At 37.9% G+C, this 15,967-nt stretch overlaps 1 protein-coding gene across 2 annotated transcripts in view; it reads right to left on the bottom strand.

Moving 5' to 3' along the window:
- Positions 1-15,967, bottom strand: part of CTNNA2 (catenin alpha 2) — a 499,450-nt gene that overhangs the window by 49,058 nt on the left and 434,425 nt on the right. For both annotated transcript variants that reach the window (XM_034064746.1, XM_034064747.1), the window contains exons 10-12: positions 14,863-14,955; positions 14,460-14,616; positions 10,032-10,232 (exon numbers count right to left, since the gene is read on the bottom strand). In XM_034064746.1, the coding sequence (XP_033920637.1) occupies positions 10,032-10,232; positions 14,460-14,616; positions 14,863-14,955 (451 nt within the window). The remainder of the gene's footprint in view (positions 1-10,031; positions 10,233-14,459; positions 14,617-14,862; positions 14,956-15,967) is intronic.

Here is a 15,967-nt window from a genome sequence, read left to right as displayed (position 1 = left end):
TGTCCTCAGAAAGTTGAATTTCCCTATGCCGTGTTCATAGAAACTAGACACAGAATTTTAGGTGTCAATCATCTGATTGAAACAGCCCTTAAGTGGCTGTAAAAATCTGGTCTGATTTGGGTAATATTATTCAAGAATGACATGACAGTCTAAAGGTCTGAACCTCTACACTGCTGAAAGTTGAAAGAAGAATCCTTGAAAGCTATAAGCTATAGCTTAAAAATGTCAGAGTTCTGGATGAAATTTATTCCCTTTTTTAAATTACTTTTTTTTGGTATTAATCCATTAATTTACTTAACTGAGGAAATATCACTGTCTACTGGGTAGTTTCAGTACATAAAATTAATTCCTATGGGATATCTGACATACTCTGCCAAAGACAGCATATTTTCTCAATGTAATTTGAAGGATGAATAAGGAATCAAAAGAGACACCTTATCTAGCTTGAAGTGTTTGTCAAAGTTTGTTTCTAGAAGAATTGGCAATTTCTTATCAGAAGAATCTAAATATTTCAATAGATGTTTTTTAAGCCCTAGTCTCATAATTTATAACATTTCAGTCATGATTATTATGTTGCTAATTAAAAAAAATAAAGCTTTATAAAACTCTATTGAGCTATTACATAATATATCATAGAATTAGAGAACCATTTAGGTTGGAGATCTTTAAGATCATCAAGTCCAACCATTAAACCAGCACTGCCAAGTCCACCACTAAACCATGTCCCTAAATGTCACATTTACATGTCTTTTAAATACCTCCAGGGACGGTGACTCCACCATTTTCCTGGGCAGCCTGTTCCAATGCTTGTCATCTCTTTCAGTGAAGAAGTTTTTCCTAATACCCAATTTCAAATGCCCATAATTATGTCTGTGCTTTATGTCACTGGATTGGTTTTCAGAGTGTTCACAATTCTGTGCCCAGAGAAGTAGTCACTGATTTCTGTTACAGCTAAATACTCATAAGTAAAAACGTGAATCCTCATCAGTTCTGTGTATCAAACCCTACATGTCTGTCCTGGGTTCAGCAGTAACAGTAATTTTTTCTCCTTCTTAGTAGCTGGTGCAGTGCTGTGGTTTTGGCTTTCGGCTTGGGAACTGTGCTGATAACACTGATACTTTTAGTTACTGCTCAAATGTTTAGAATGTCCAAGGACTTTGTGAGTCTCATGCTCTGCCAGGGAGGAGGGAAAGCTGGGAGGAAGCAGAGACAGGACACCTGACCCAAACTAGCCAAAGATGTATTCCATACCACAGCATATCATGCCCAGGATGTAACTAAGGTATAACACAAATCACTACTGCTACCACTAATAATAATAATGATAAAGGAAATAACAAGGGAAGAGAATACAACCACTCACCACCTGCTGACTGATAACTCACCCCACCCAGCCCAACCAAGCACCAACCCGTACCTAGCCGAGCCCCGTGGAGGAGCCGAGCCCAATGGCTGAGCCCAGCCCCGCAGCAGCCGAGAGCATTCCCTGGCAGCCACCCACCGAGCTCCAGGAGCCTGAGCCCCAGGAGGATACAGGCGACCATGCAGTACAAGTGCCAGTCAGTGAAGGCAGAGGGGAAAGAAGTGCTAGGGGCACCAGAGCAGAGATTCCCCTGCAGCCCATGGAAAGCACTCCACTGGGGTATGTGGATATTTCCTAAAGAAACTGCTTCTCCTGGACAGCCTGTACAGGAGCTTTATTTTCTCCCCATCCTCCTTAGGTAGGAGAGTGAGAAAGCCAGTAGCAGAAGTGAGGTAGGCATCACCTGGTGAGGTGGGCATTTAGCAGCAGGCCAAGATCAACCCACAACAAGTTGTTTTATATGTATGTTTAAAAGAAACTAAAAATTCATCAGTTTACATTAAGCCAGAACAGAATTTCAGACTTGGATCTGCCTAAAGCTTTCAGAGAAGCTTAAGAGAATGATTTCATATTTTACCACTTCTTCCTATTTCCAAAATGCGAAACAGGCAAGGCTTTCAAACACTCATTTGCTATCTATAGGTTGTTTTGCAGAATTACAGGGAAGAATAATTTTGAATGCAAAAACATAATATCAAAAATCTTACATACAAGAGCAAAACACACAAACAAAAGGCTGCTCACAGAATGAACATCCAGTCCTTCAGTCACCAGTTAAGAGGATACTCCTTTAGGCCAGGCACCTGAAGATTCGGCTTTGAGCATATTCTGAAATCAGCAGTCATCAGGGGAATCCAGCTTCATGGAGGCACCAGTGATGGAGTTTCTGAGAGCGTCCTCCAAGCTGCGATCCGCAGACATCTGGGGCAGTCTCCAGACTTGAAGCATGCTTTGTGGAAGCATGCTTTGTGAAATCACGTTTTGCACTCCTTTTTATCCTGGGCATGACGTGCTGTGCTATGGAATACCTCTTTGGCTTACCTTTGGGTAAGGTGCCCTGTCTCTGCTTCCTCCCAGCTTCCCTACTCCCTAGCAGAGCACGAGACTCACAAAGTCTTTGGTTAGTCTAAACATCTGAGCAGTAACTAAAAGCATCAGCGTTATCAGCACTGTTCCCAGGCCAAAAGTCAAAAACACAGCGCTGCACCAGCTACTAAGAAGGAGAAAATATTACCGCTACTGCTGAACCTAGGAGAATGTCTCACATTTGTCACTTGGGAACAAGGAAAAGCAAAATTAAGGAAAAATTTGCAGCATGCTGGTTCATTTTTATGGCACAGAAAAGGATGAAACATCACTGTCCAAAGCAGCCCATCTTTTATCTTTTTCTATACTGATTCACTTTTCCCCCTATAAAATGGTTAAAGGATAGATGTAAAATAATGCATGTGCATACACTAGAGCATTTTGCAGTAAACACGGGACTTTCAGGAAGAGTCAGCCTTCACTGCCAATATAACTGCATCTCTGATTTAGTCATGGACTGTAAACCCAATGTTCTCAAGGTGCCTTGAATTTATGGCCAAGTCCTGATCCTTTGGCCCATATGTGTTAAATCAGTCTTCTGGCACTTCACAAAAGGCTTCTACTTTATCTGTGGGTATACGCAACTATGAGGCATAGGCATGGCAATGCAACTCTTTCAGGAAATGTTGGATTTGCTCACATAAAATACAGGTGAGCTCTACATTATAGAAATTAATGGCATGTCTGGAGTTATGTTACCAAGTACTGTGAGGTATGGACAGAAATAAAATAATAAACCTCAAACCTTCAAACTTTGTCCTCATTGAATTGTCATTTGCAGAAAGATAGAATGTCAGGGGAGAGCCAAGGTAAGTTGTATCTGCGGGGAGGTGCCTTATGGCCAGCACAGTAGGCAATCATATAATGAAAGGGTATATCACAAAGCATACAAAGAAGGATAACAAATGACGGCTGCCCGGACATGTGTCTCACCAATTTCAGATGTCTCATTCTCCTGCCTACCTGTGCAAACAGAGACTACATTCAGTGAGTACCATCAAAATATGATTACTATTAAATGGAGCTCCCTTAAGGTTGACATTTCAAATAAAAGCTAGATGTAGTTCTTCAGAATACCGCCTCAAGAAAACAGTTCCACGCTGTTGGACACAAAAATGGCTTATATAACACAAGCAAAACGCCCTTTCTGGCTTTGGTTATAAGTTTGTGTATATCTGGACGTAGGTGTGTGTAGGCAAGGCGATGCAAGGAATGCCAGTGTTTTTATTTTAAAAGACTTTTGTACAATTCACACTTGTATTTCACAAAACATTCTGCTGGAGCTAGTCAATATTCACTGCATTTTCCTGCCTGTATTTCCTAGATTGGTATACTTTTTCTAACTCCACAACCACCCTCCTCACATTATAAAATGGCTCTTAAGGACACAAAATGTTTTTGAGAAAAGAATTTAACAGTGACTAAGTAATAATGGTTTATGAAAATGCTCAATTCTATTATAGTATCCTACTGTTCATTACCTAAATTATCTGACATATCCAAAATGGATAATCCTAGCCTTTTTAAAGACTCTTGGAACTAATTTGCTTCTAAATCCCCACATTTCTTTAATTTTATCATTCTCATCTTGACTGTCTTCCATTTCTGGAAGATTTTTAGGTTGATCAAAACTGAAACAACTATGTGAGCCATTCAGTGAATGTACTCCTGATTGTACAGGCTAACTTAAAACAGTGATTGAGGGTTGTAGTGCCTGGAAAAGCTATCTTTGCCCAGCTACCCATAATGATGCCATATTTTTTCTGAGAGGATAAATTAGCTGAGATCCTTCCTGTCAATGTAGATAATGCAGTTTAAATTGTTCCATTTATCTGGAGAAACGAAATAAAATTATCTTCTAGTGTTCCCTTTCTGATAAGGAAGCTCCCCTACTCCCACTAGCCAAACCAGCATTCTCCTTTTGTCACATTTTGCTTCTGCCTATTCACCTCTTAATTAATACATTATGCACCAACCACAGCACTGACCCCTGAAGCATCATAGGGTTTATCTTTCTGCCTGCTGAGAAATGGTCATTTATGCTTTGCTTGTGTCTTGCAACCAGCTCTTAATCCATCAAAGGTCTTAACATTCATTCCATGGTTACCCATTTTCCAAACAGCTGTGTGCACAGGACTTTGTGAAAAGCTTTTGAAAATCTGTATCAATTAAATTATATTCTCTTTTAATACTATATTTTTAAACTGTAAAAGTAGAGAAAAAAAGAAATTGTATTGAAGCTTGTAGACACCATGGTGATTTATTGAGCTCTTATGTGTCTCATGTTAACTGTTTTATAATATATTTTATATGGTTTCTCACTGCATTCCTCTGTATATTGAATATGGCCTCTCAGGTTAAAAATTCTTTGGATCAAACCAAGCACTATTGGAACATAATTCTCTGGTCCTTTTGTAAAATACCTTAATAATGCATTAAATAGGTTTTTTTTTGGTGGTGCTACCTTGATCTTTGGATTTCAGTTTAGCAAAACTTTAAAGAAAATGCTACAGCGCATTGCAGAATAAAAGCCGTAATTTCATCAAAACCCCTGGATAAATGATCTCATGTTCTCAGGATGATGGTACCCACAAGTTGTATTATAACTACCAAAAACACTCATAAAACATGAATTTAACATAATTTATTTTTAAAATAGGCTCCATTTTGAAATCTTTAGCTCTCCCTCAGATACAATATGGGGCTTTCTTGGATTACAGTTATGCTTAAACTCATCTTCTTCCTCCTACATTTTGTTTCCCTTCATATCACTGCTGAAAAATCCATCTTTGCCATGCTTTAGTATTAGCTTTGATAACATCATCGAGCTGCCTTTTCCTAGTGATAAATATCTTTAAAGTTTGCCCTACTCACGCTGATAAAATTCTCAGAGGCTTATTGCTGAATTGCCAGTAGTGCTGATGTTCAGCTTTAGTCCATTTTGATAACACAAAATAAAGAAAATTGAGTCAAAACAGAAGTCACCTATTGAAAACCAGATAGTTACAAAGTTATTAGGGTAGTTTTAAAATATGCTAAAAGCTGAAAATCAAATTTCTGCTCTGAATTGGACAACTTCAGATTTCCAATGTTCTTCACAGGAGTGAAGATTAAAACAGTACTTGCTCTTCCAGGATGGTTTCCAGATATCCCAATGAAAACTGAAGGAAAAAAACCCTGAAACACTGGAAACTTTTCACAGTCCTTCCCAGGTAGTTCTGGTTCCATTTGTTCTGTTTTTTCTCCTTCATTTCCCATTCACTCTTTTCATTACAACTCCTCAAAGTCTACTTCAGCTTTCCTAATCTAAATTCAACCCTCTGACCTTTAAAGAATGTCACAGCTTTTTCTCCTCCTTGTGTCTCACAAGTCTTCAAAAATAATATTCAGCCTCGTTTCCTGTTACTTGATTTCTTTCTACAGACACCTCTTTTTACTCGTTTAGAAATTCATGCTTCCTCCCTTCAGTTGTTACAGCTTCTGAAGCAACTGCTGAGTAGACTTTGATCTTGTCCTTCTTAAAAGCAATGGGAGACTCAGCTGGCCTTAGTCATTGCAAGGACAGGGTGCTGAACAGCATGAAAGATCTCAATATTCAGACAAAAATTGTGCTCCCTTTTTACTCTGGCTCTGTTCCCTTGCTTTTTGCCTTTTCTCTTGTTTTTAACCTTTTCTTCCTCCTCTCTTTTCCTTTCCACCTTTCTCTCTTTCCCCTCCCTTTTTTTTCATGGACCATCTGTAGCAGGATAATTTCACAATTCCCTGCAAATGCTGAACACCAATATAACATTTAACAGGAGCCGTCAGCATGACACTGCCTACCAATCCATGCAGTCCATCCCTATCCTCATGAAGGTGGCTGATGCCCAGGGCTGGGACTGCCACTGGGCTTTGTTTTTTAGGAAACTGAGCTAAAGATACTAGTAAAACTTCACAATGCCCCAAACTTCACAGTGACTGAAGCTCTGGTTTACTCTTGCACACAGTTAACATACACCACACTCTATGAGTTTAGTGTTTGTTCCCACCAAGGCCCATAGACTCTGTGGTTTTATAGTTTTCATTTTGGATTTATAAGCAAGTCAGTGAGAGTCAAGTTTTTATTTTAGTTTAAAAGGGAAATAAAAGTATTCAATTTTAAAAAGACATTAACCAATCTGTCACTCCCTAATACTGCTGTCAGAGATAAGAATGCAGTCTATACTGAGTGCTTGGCTATAAAGGCAGTGGGTTAGTCAAGCGCAAGCAAGAAAGCACTAAAACACTAAAAAAAACCAAACCATATGTTCCAAAGGCTGTAAATTTAAAACAATAACACAACAAACAACTGAATCTTTAAGGGGAGACCAGCTCTAAAAGTAAGGTATGCATAGTTTCAATTTCTCAGGGACTACCAATATTGCTTTCCTTATTTTCCTCCACCCTCCCCAACACGAGCAAGGTGTTCCTCTTTCCAGAACAGTGTAACCATATTTCTGCACTGTAGATCAAACCCAGCACTCTTATAACAATAAGAAATCCCTGGAAAAAGAGGCTTACCAGAAGATTTCCTTTCCTGAAATGATAGTTAAAAGTAAATACTAATTATAAGAGAAAGGTAATGTGCTTATTTCCCTTCCATTGCCATTTAACTAAATTGTTTTCAGCTTTCAAAAGCATTTAATTTAAAAATAAACAAAAGTCAAAAAAAAGGAGTAGCAAAGTTGAAAATGAGTCCTCATCATTATGTTTCTCACAGAATTTGATTCGTGCATCTGTGGGTGAAGCCTAACTGCAAATAAATCCATCTCATCACTCTAGTGCATTTGATAAAATCTGGGCAGGATCTCGAGGTGATGAATAGAAACACTATATAAATATACGTGTGCATTCATAGATACTCATATCTCTATATCCATAGCTACACAGATGTGTATGTAGAGACCTTTTCCAAGGGAGAGAGCAAGGTATAAATTTCCAAGGCACAGATAGAATGGTGTATGGGAGTCTACATACCATTTTAACCACTATATTCTAGAGTACAAAATGAGACAATAAACTCTACCAATTTTAATCAAAAATCCTAGAGAAGAAATAATAAATGTTTTTGTACATGGCCTGAAAAGCTGCAGATAGGTAGAAATTGTGCTGTAATATTAATGATCCACATTTGTGTCTGGCATAAATTATTTTAGCTTCATGTGCTCCACTGAATCTGGGCCCATTCTGTCTTCTGAACTTTTGCTGCACACTTTGCACATGATAGAGTTCTTAACATTTAAAATATAACTTTTAAACATGTTTTTACTACTCAAATTTACTCACATTTTACAAGATACAAAATAAATAACTTTAAGGAACAGTGATTCAGTGTTAAGTATTGAATCCCAGAATTAGTAAGTTGATGTTGTCAATATGCACTTAGTCCAGAGCTTCCAGCACTTAATTATAATTCAAATTATACAAAAGTGTATTAAATATGGATGATATTTATTGTGCCTATTATTGATCTATGTAACTGACTTTTATAACTGTCAGTTACTCTGTTGAAAAATCAATATTATTATTAATAATAATTAATATTATTAATAAAATTGAAGTTAGAAAGTTTAGGTGAATAAAAAGCCTAAACATGTATTTTGTGTTGGGTAATAAAGAATCTCATTGATGGGTAGAGCTCTTCAAAATCTCTCCTTTACCAAAAGGGTACTTTAACACAAGAGCACCACACAATATTTTACCATATCAAACTGAACTGATATTTTTTTTTCTCCTGTGAATTCATACCAATCCATAGACTTTTTCAAATAAGCTAAATGTACATTACTTATTCCATTGATCTCTTGTTGGACAATGAAAAATAGAGGGACTAATAAAAACAATTTTCAGACTCACTTTGGCTTCTTCTACTTCAAAACCATGACACAAATAGAACCACTAAACTTTGAGGGGAAAAAACAAAGCAAACCTTATAGCACTATTTTCAAGCTGTACATGGCCAAAACACAACTCTTAAGGTCAGCTGGATATAAAGTGAACATGAATGTTGCACAGAAAATGGCTGTGTAGAGACAAATGGGATGTGCTCTACAGGCTGAAGATCATGCTACTGATTGCTGACCTTCCCAAAAATGTTGTTCTGTAGCTCATAAGAGTCTGTGAAAGTTATTTTCTACAGGCTGGTGTGAACACACAAGCATTGCGGGTGCTTGAGACACAACTTTCTAGTCATAATCACAATCACAAGAATCCACACTTCAGCTATAACTTCCAATAAATGATAATGAAAGGTCAGAAGACAGAAGAAGAAGAAATTCTTGAATTTGGTCACTGGGATTTAGCTGTGCAAATAGGGCTTGGGTTCCCTATTAGGGCTTAAAGATAATAAGCTGGGGACAACCATAATACTACAATAAATCATATTGCTTATTTCTGTTCTTAAGGCTGACACAGAGACTGCCAGAGCTACAACAGATTTTGCTTTTCTATCTCATAGGCAGATGCCTGGCTGTTTTGTCTGAATGTTACATTTGGTACGCCCTGAGCTGATGCCTTCTCATTTGTTTCTTCTCAAATATTCTTGATTTTAAAGCCCAGATGAGCAAGTGTCGCCCAATAGGGAAGGATCAGCTCAGACATTTTCAGACTTCCACACTACATGTATCTATATCATAGCTGGTCACTTTTATGGTGAAGTAAACAAAATCCAAAGTATGATTCATCCAAAGATAGACCACTGTTTTAAGATGAGGGCACTTGATAGCACTGCCTGCACTGAATAATTCAGACACATGTAGCAATAGGTAATACTGAGTATAAAGGAGTATAATATAACCAGCTTACATGTAAACACCTACACTTAGACGAATCCACTCCCTGCTCTCTGAAGGCAAAAAAGGTTAATAATAATAAATTAATATATATGTACCTACATATAAATATATATTTATATATGATATGGATATGTAAATATATACATACAAATAGATATAATAGATTTTTAAATATATATAATTATTTAAAAATATTTAAAAATACTAAAAAAAAATAACAAATTAAAATAAATTTGTGCTTTCCCCAGTCCACCCATCTAGCAGACTTTTCTATTTTGGGGTAATGTATTTATTTTATATAATCTCCACATTTTATATAATCTACCAGCCTTTTATGTTATTTTTTTTTCAACCAGGTAATACATTTTCAGTTGCTTAAATGTATTTTCAATTAAAATTTGTTTTGTTTAGAAACACAGTTTCAGCCACCAACAAGTAGAATCACCTTTACAAACGGCAGACTAATATTTGTAACAACTCATAATACATAACCAACTGACTCAGAAAGAACTTGAAGAAAAGGCTGTGTATTTACACAAATCATTGAAACTTTGAGGATGTAGATTAGCTTTGATGGGCTACTGAATCTCATATACGGCTCTTGGCAACATAGCTTCTGCAATAACATTGAGTATAGAAAAACAACTCACAGCCATAAATCTGTTTATAACTTGATTTCAAGCACAGGTTCCCCTCTGAGTGACATATTTCAGAGAACTAAACAAAAGTTTACGTGACTTAATGTTAAAAAACATTTCAAGCAAGCTTACCTGTTTCAGAAAGTAGTTTGGTAGCTTCCAGCACCTTCTCAGTATAAACTCCAGTTTCATAGTTTTCCATCTCTGCATTAATGATGTGAATAACTCTGGCTGCACGGCCTCGGATGGCACCTGCAGTTCTGTCCAGTGTATCGACATCTCCCTCTTGGAGAGCAATCACACACTTATTCACATCTTCCAGAATATGGTTTTCTGGAATGTAGGAAAAAAATAAGGTTCATTTCATGTTGTTCTTTCTCATAGCAAAGCTTACTGATTTGGGTAAACAGCATATGTCAGTATGCTAAAAAATTGATATCTGTCCTTATCCAGGACTACAAAATAAATAGCATTCTGTGGTATTATGACACATAATCCCAAGTGTGATATTTATATTTCAAAGGGACTGCACTACCCTCTCTTACCTATACTGCAAATACCAACCTGTGATTCTTTGAAAAACAGTCACATTAATTTCAAACATCACACTGAATTTTATTATAATGAAAGTGTAATAGAAATCAATGCAAAAAGGAAAGCATTCAAATATTATGCAGATGCTCTAATAAACAGTTGGGCAATTTTCTGAAGCTGAATTCACACATTCTCATAAACACTTAATATGTTTGGTTCCTCTGTGCCTAAATAAGTTAGAAAAGAAAATAAATCACTTTGAAAAGACAACAGTAAATGGCCTTTGTAGATAGCAGGGTGCCTGTGCATGAGTGGTTCATCTCCTTTACTCTATTTATACCAGAGATTAAGCTGTGAATTTTTAATGACATACAGTATAATCATATGTGATTGTGCATATTCAGAAGGAAGAGTCAACAACAGGGAGTCTGCTCAGATAATGTAAAATCAAGTGTTTTCATTGAAATCTTGGGAGCTGCATTGTTTTCTCGGGGCTCAGAATCGGGCCAACCACTCTCATGTGCTGCAGTATCACAGCTGATGTGATATTCTCACATACTGATAATGTGAAAAGATGAAGCAGATTTTGACCGGGTCAGACATTATTTCCCTGCAGCCAGTACAGTTAAGAATCATTTAAATAGTAAAACTACATCTGAATGTTATATTTGAGCAGCTCACTCTGAGAAACTTAGTGACTAAATAACAACTTTTCTGCCAATGACAGAAATAAACAGAAAATGAAATGGTTTTCTTTGTAATAGTAATAAATAAACCAGAATCAATCAGTTCAACAACTGCTTTTGTTAAGTATTCTTGGCCACATAAACAGCGTGACACATTAATCTTCACTGTTAAAACTCCCAAGGTTGGTTCATTTGAGGGTTTCAGAAATGTTTTACATGCTGTTGAATTTTAAATTGTAACAGCTCCGTATGAAAACAGAAATTCCCCCGAGCTCTGAATCAGAGTAACTTGTAAGGCAAAACTCTTTGTTTAAAAAACACTCCCTATTCACATTCTAAAAATGTTACTTTGCCAAAATATTTATTCACTATTTCTTCCTCACCACTCTCTTTTTTCTTTTACTGTGACGTAGCCTAATTCTGCCCAACAAGAGGAGCCGTATGGATGTGAACACACAGTGATTCAAATTAAAATTATGGTCAGCTTTCTTTTGGCAGCCACAGTATTATTTACAGAGTCTCAGAACAGTTTGCGTTGGAAAGGACCTTAAAGCTCATCCAGTTCCAACCCCTGCCACGGGCAGGGACACCTTCCACTTGGAGCAGCTGCTCCAAGCCCCTGTGTCCAACCTGGCCTTGAGCACTGCCAGGGATGGGGCAGCCACAGCTTCTCTGGGCACCCTGTGCCAGTGCCTCAGCACCCTCACAGAGAAGAACATCTTCCTAATGTCTAAGTTAAATCTCCCTTCTGTCAGCAGCTGTGTTGCCTCTTGTTCTTTCTTACCTGCCCTTGTCAAAAGACCCTCTCCAGCTTTCTTATCATCCCTTTAGTACTGGAACTCGCTCTAAGGTCTTCCAGGGACATTATTAAAACATGCTACAAACTGTGATACTCAGTATGAAGAGGAGGAGGTGTCATTTCATGAGGTACATTTAAGCAGACACTAGTCCATTCTGAATGCTTCACTGTTTTAACATCCAAAACTACTCTGTGTAAGCTGAGGCTTCCAAGATTACAGCTAGCAGCAACAGGTTTTCTGGATACATGTGATGTCTTCTCACATGTAATAGACATGTTTATGCAGAGTATTAGAAAAAAGTCTAAACCCAGCAGAAATACTACATCTTAGCTGCCTTGGAAAACTTGGATCTAAGTCAAGGCTACGTTAGAAGAAAATATGATTAGAGAAAAACAAAAAAAAACTATTTTCTATTCAAATAATTTCTGACTTTATGGATACAAGTGCTTGGAGTGAGAAAAGTCCTCAAAGAAATAACCAAATGGTCATTTAAGCAAGCTTGCCCTCTCTTTGGCTTGTGGACAGGGTTTGCAGTTTAGAGCTTGGTCTACTCTTTTGTTGTAGAACTAGGTCTGTTGAAAAGAGTTTGCCAGCTTCAAATCTCAAATAAAAATGTATGTGCTACCAGATTATGAAGTACCCTTTTATTCTGAGAGTTCATTTTCATTTTCTTGGCATGGCTTGCAGTAAACACTCTAGCATTGGTGCTGAATAATGGAGTGTCATTATACTAAACCAAACCATTTCCTTGTTACTAATAATAGCTGGATACAACCAAATGAAATAAAGGGGAAAGCAAAGAAAGAAAAGTACAGATGTTTTTAATGGATAAATACTTTTTCTTTCTCCAAATATCTTAAACTTTTACTGGGAAACTTAGCAAACACTAAGGAAAAGAAACATAAAATTAAGTCCAAGCTATTTCCTGAAGTTTGACTTTTCTGTGACGTTACAGTAAGCTAAGCACACTTGCCACACTATGTCCTTACTCACAACAACAAAATTCACTTCTTTCAAACTGCATTAGGAAAAGAAGTTGTCTACAACAGACAATTAACACAAGAGATGCAGCACTTTGCAATTATAGTATTCATTGTGTATGACTACTATAACAATACACTCTGCCACAAGTTGTAGCACTTCACAAGGAAGATGGAAAAAAGACTGTGATCCAAAAAGTCAATATCATTCTTTTCACCATCCCATCTTTATGTAAGGACTAAGATTTTTTCCCTGTTTTCATGGAAAAGCTTATTTTGTATTGTAATCCTTCCTAGTGAGGTAAGAGAAGTGTGGCACTCCTCTGTTCTGAGTTCAGCAGTAGCAGTCTTTTTTCTCCTTCTCAGTAGCTGATGCAGTGCTGTGCTTTTCACTTTCAGCCTGGGAACAGCGCTGATAACACCAATGTTTTTAGCTGTTGCTCAGTAATGTTTACTCTGACCAAGGACTTTGTGAGTCTCATGTTCTGCCAGGGAGGAGGGGAAGCCAGGAGGAAGCAGAGACAGGACACCTGACCCAAACTAGCCAAAAGGATATTCCATACCACAGCATGTCATGACCAGCATATAAACTGGGGGCAGCTACCTGGAAGGGCTAGATCACTGCTCATGTCAGGCTGGGTATCAGTCAGTGGGTGGTGAGCAGTTGTATTATGTTCCCTTGTTATTTCCCTTATTATTATTATTGGTGGTAGCAGCAGTGATTTGTGTTATACCTTAGTTACTGGACTGTTCTTATCTCAACCCGTGGGAGTTACATTCTTTCGATTCTCCTCTCCATCCCTCCTGGAGCAGGGGAAGAAGAAGGGTGGGAGGGGAAGGGGTTGGGGAAAGTGAGTGAGCAGCTGCGTGGTTCTAAGTTACCAGCTGGGCTTAAACCACAACAGCAGATTTGGTATTTCTTATGCTACTTTGCTACTGCTCTCCGGTTGCATTTCTACACCAATAACTCTGGGACCTGGAAGTGCTTCCCTGCTCTCTGGAAAAGCACAGACTGGTCATGTCCTGAGAACACACCTAGACTGGACTCACATGTAGTGTCTCCCTTTTTCCTACCTCTCTTCAGGGCATGGTAACCTGGTATAAATAATTGGAGTATATCTGGAGTATATATTGGAGTATATCTGCCCTAGGGTTTAGAGACAGCACACCTGAGCAAAGCTACAAAACATAGAAAGTTTGTCTTCCCTCCTCTTGACTACAACTGCACGAGAACTCTAATAACGGTTTGTGCAAAACTGTCATCCTGACACAGGTCTCGAATACATTTTCAAAAGGTGGCCAAAATCCTAACTTGTACCTGTGTTAAAACAAAACTTCTCTAGAAATAGAAGTACAAATAGGATATTATTCTCTTGGAGATGAAAAGCTAACCAGGGATTAATTACCATGGCTTGGTTGCTCCTGCTGACTGTAGATCAGCATTCCAGTAGGGATGGACTAATGGAATAATAATGCTTTAGTAATTACAGGTTTTCTCTGCTCTAACCATTTACTTTAACTTAGACGTGTATTTTTACAAGAGTCCCTTGATCCTAGTACCTGAAACAGAGAGGAAATCATCCACCGAAGTGATGTCGTCAACAGCTTCAGTGAGAACTCGCACTTGTTTCTCCCATTGATCTTTAAAGACATCCATGTTGTCCTGTGCTACTTTGCTCTGGGGTCTGGCGGCCAACGTGAGAGCAGCATTTATTACCTGTTGTTCAAAATCATTTGTTAGACAAGGGAAAGAACAAAGAGATAACAGACTGTTGAAACCACAGCATTAGACCCCAGTCTCGGGATACAAATGTATTTTTCACAGTTCATGGAAAGCGGGCAACAGCATAATGACAAAGGTAAGGCTATAATCTTCATCTAGGCTGTTTTTCCTGTCTCAGCTAATGAATGTTTTTAATGCCAAAAGAGTTCTTGAGTACTTTTTAGCAGGAATCTTACTTACCTGTGGGCACAGACTATCAATCTGCGTTGCTGCCATACGGACTAACTTCACGCCTTCTTCATTATTTGAGATTGAACAGGCCAGATTTGCAACCTGCAATGAAATCAGCAGAATGGGAATCAAGTTTTAGGCAAGTGGTCCATTTTATTCCTTTCTCTCTTCTTCTTGACCCCTACCTAGAATGAAAGAATTGTATACAAGAGGAATGATACCACATCTTCTATGCTGGTGAGCAGAAACCCATTAGAGTAGTTCCTTACTAGCCATATTAATTTGATTTTTCTCAAAATCTTCCCTGTCAAGTGTTTCACATCCTCGTTTATAGCTAGAAAATCTCCCGAGAAGTCATGTAGAGGATGCAGAGCATCCAGACAATCATCTATACATTTCCTTTTGTCAGTTTCTTTTTCCTTTTACAAATCATGTTCATTATTAATACTGGTAATCAGGCTTATCCATACACACTAAGCTTTGCAAAATGAAGAATCTTTGATGGCTTAACATGTGGAATTGTGCTTTTTCAGTGATAAACAAAACTCTGATACCTTCACTGATACTGGGAAGTTACATATCTCTCAAATATCTTGTTTCAGATTCTGGTTGTTTTTTGCATGTTAAAATAATTTTAATTCTCAGGTGAACCTCTTTATTTTTACATGATTGCTGCAGATTAAAATGTCTATAGCAAGAGTACCATAGCTTGGTCATGTGAAAAGTCTCTTTTGAAAGCTTAATTCTGTAACATATCCCTGAATATCTCACTCAACGATGTAGGTATCTACATGTGCTTGCTCTGGCATAGCTTTGGGAAGTCTGAGCCTCTCAAGACTGGAGGCTGTTTGGATAAGGGAGACTTAGAAAGACACCTGAATGACATCTAGCGATCAGACCTCCACACACTGCAGAGCTGCATCACTGTGGCTTGGATGCAAGTGGCAGAGAATGTTCTCCCACAGCTTATACAGTGCTGCTTGTAAAATATCCACTCCCCAAAGCTTTGTATCAAGTCCATGAACTGTCACGGGTTTTCTAAACGGTAATTCATGTCATAGTGTACACAATTAAGCTCATCGGGGATTTATAAATCATAAAGGTACATCCTGGG

Source organism: Melopsittacus undulatus, chromosome 7 (assembly GCF_012275295.1).
Source record: "Melopsittacus undulatus isolate bMelUnd1 chromosome 7, bMelUnd1.mat.Z, whole genome shotgun sequence".
Lineage (NCBI taxonomy): Eukaryota > Metazoa > Chordata > Aves > Psittaciformes > Psittaculidae > Melopsittacus > Melopsittacus undulatus.
The sequence above is the reverse complement of the archived record's forward strand: the minus strand, read 5'-3'. Positions and strand labels throughout refer to the sequence as shown.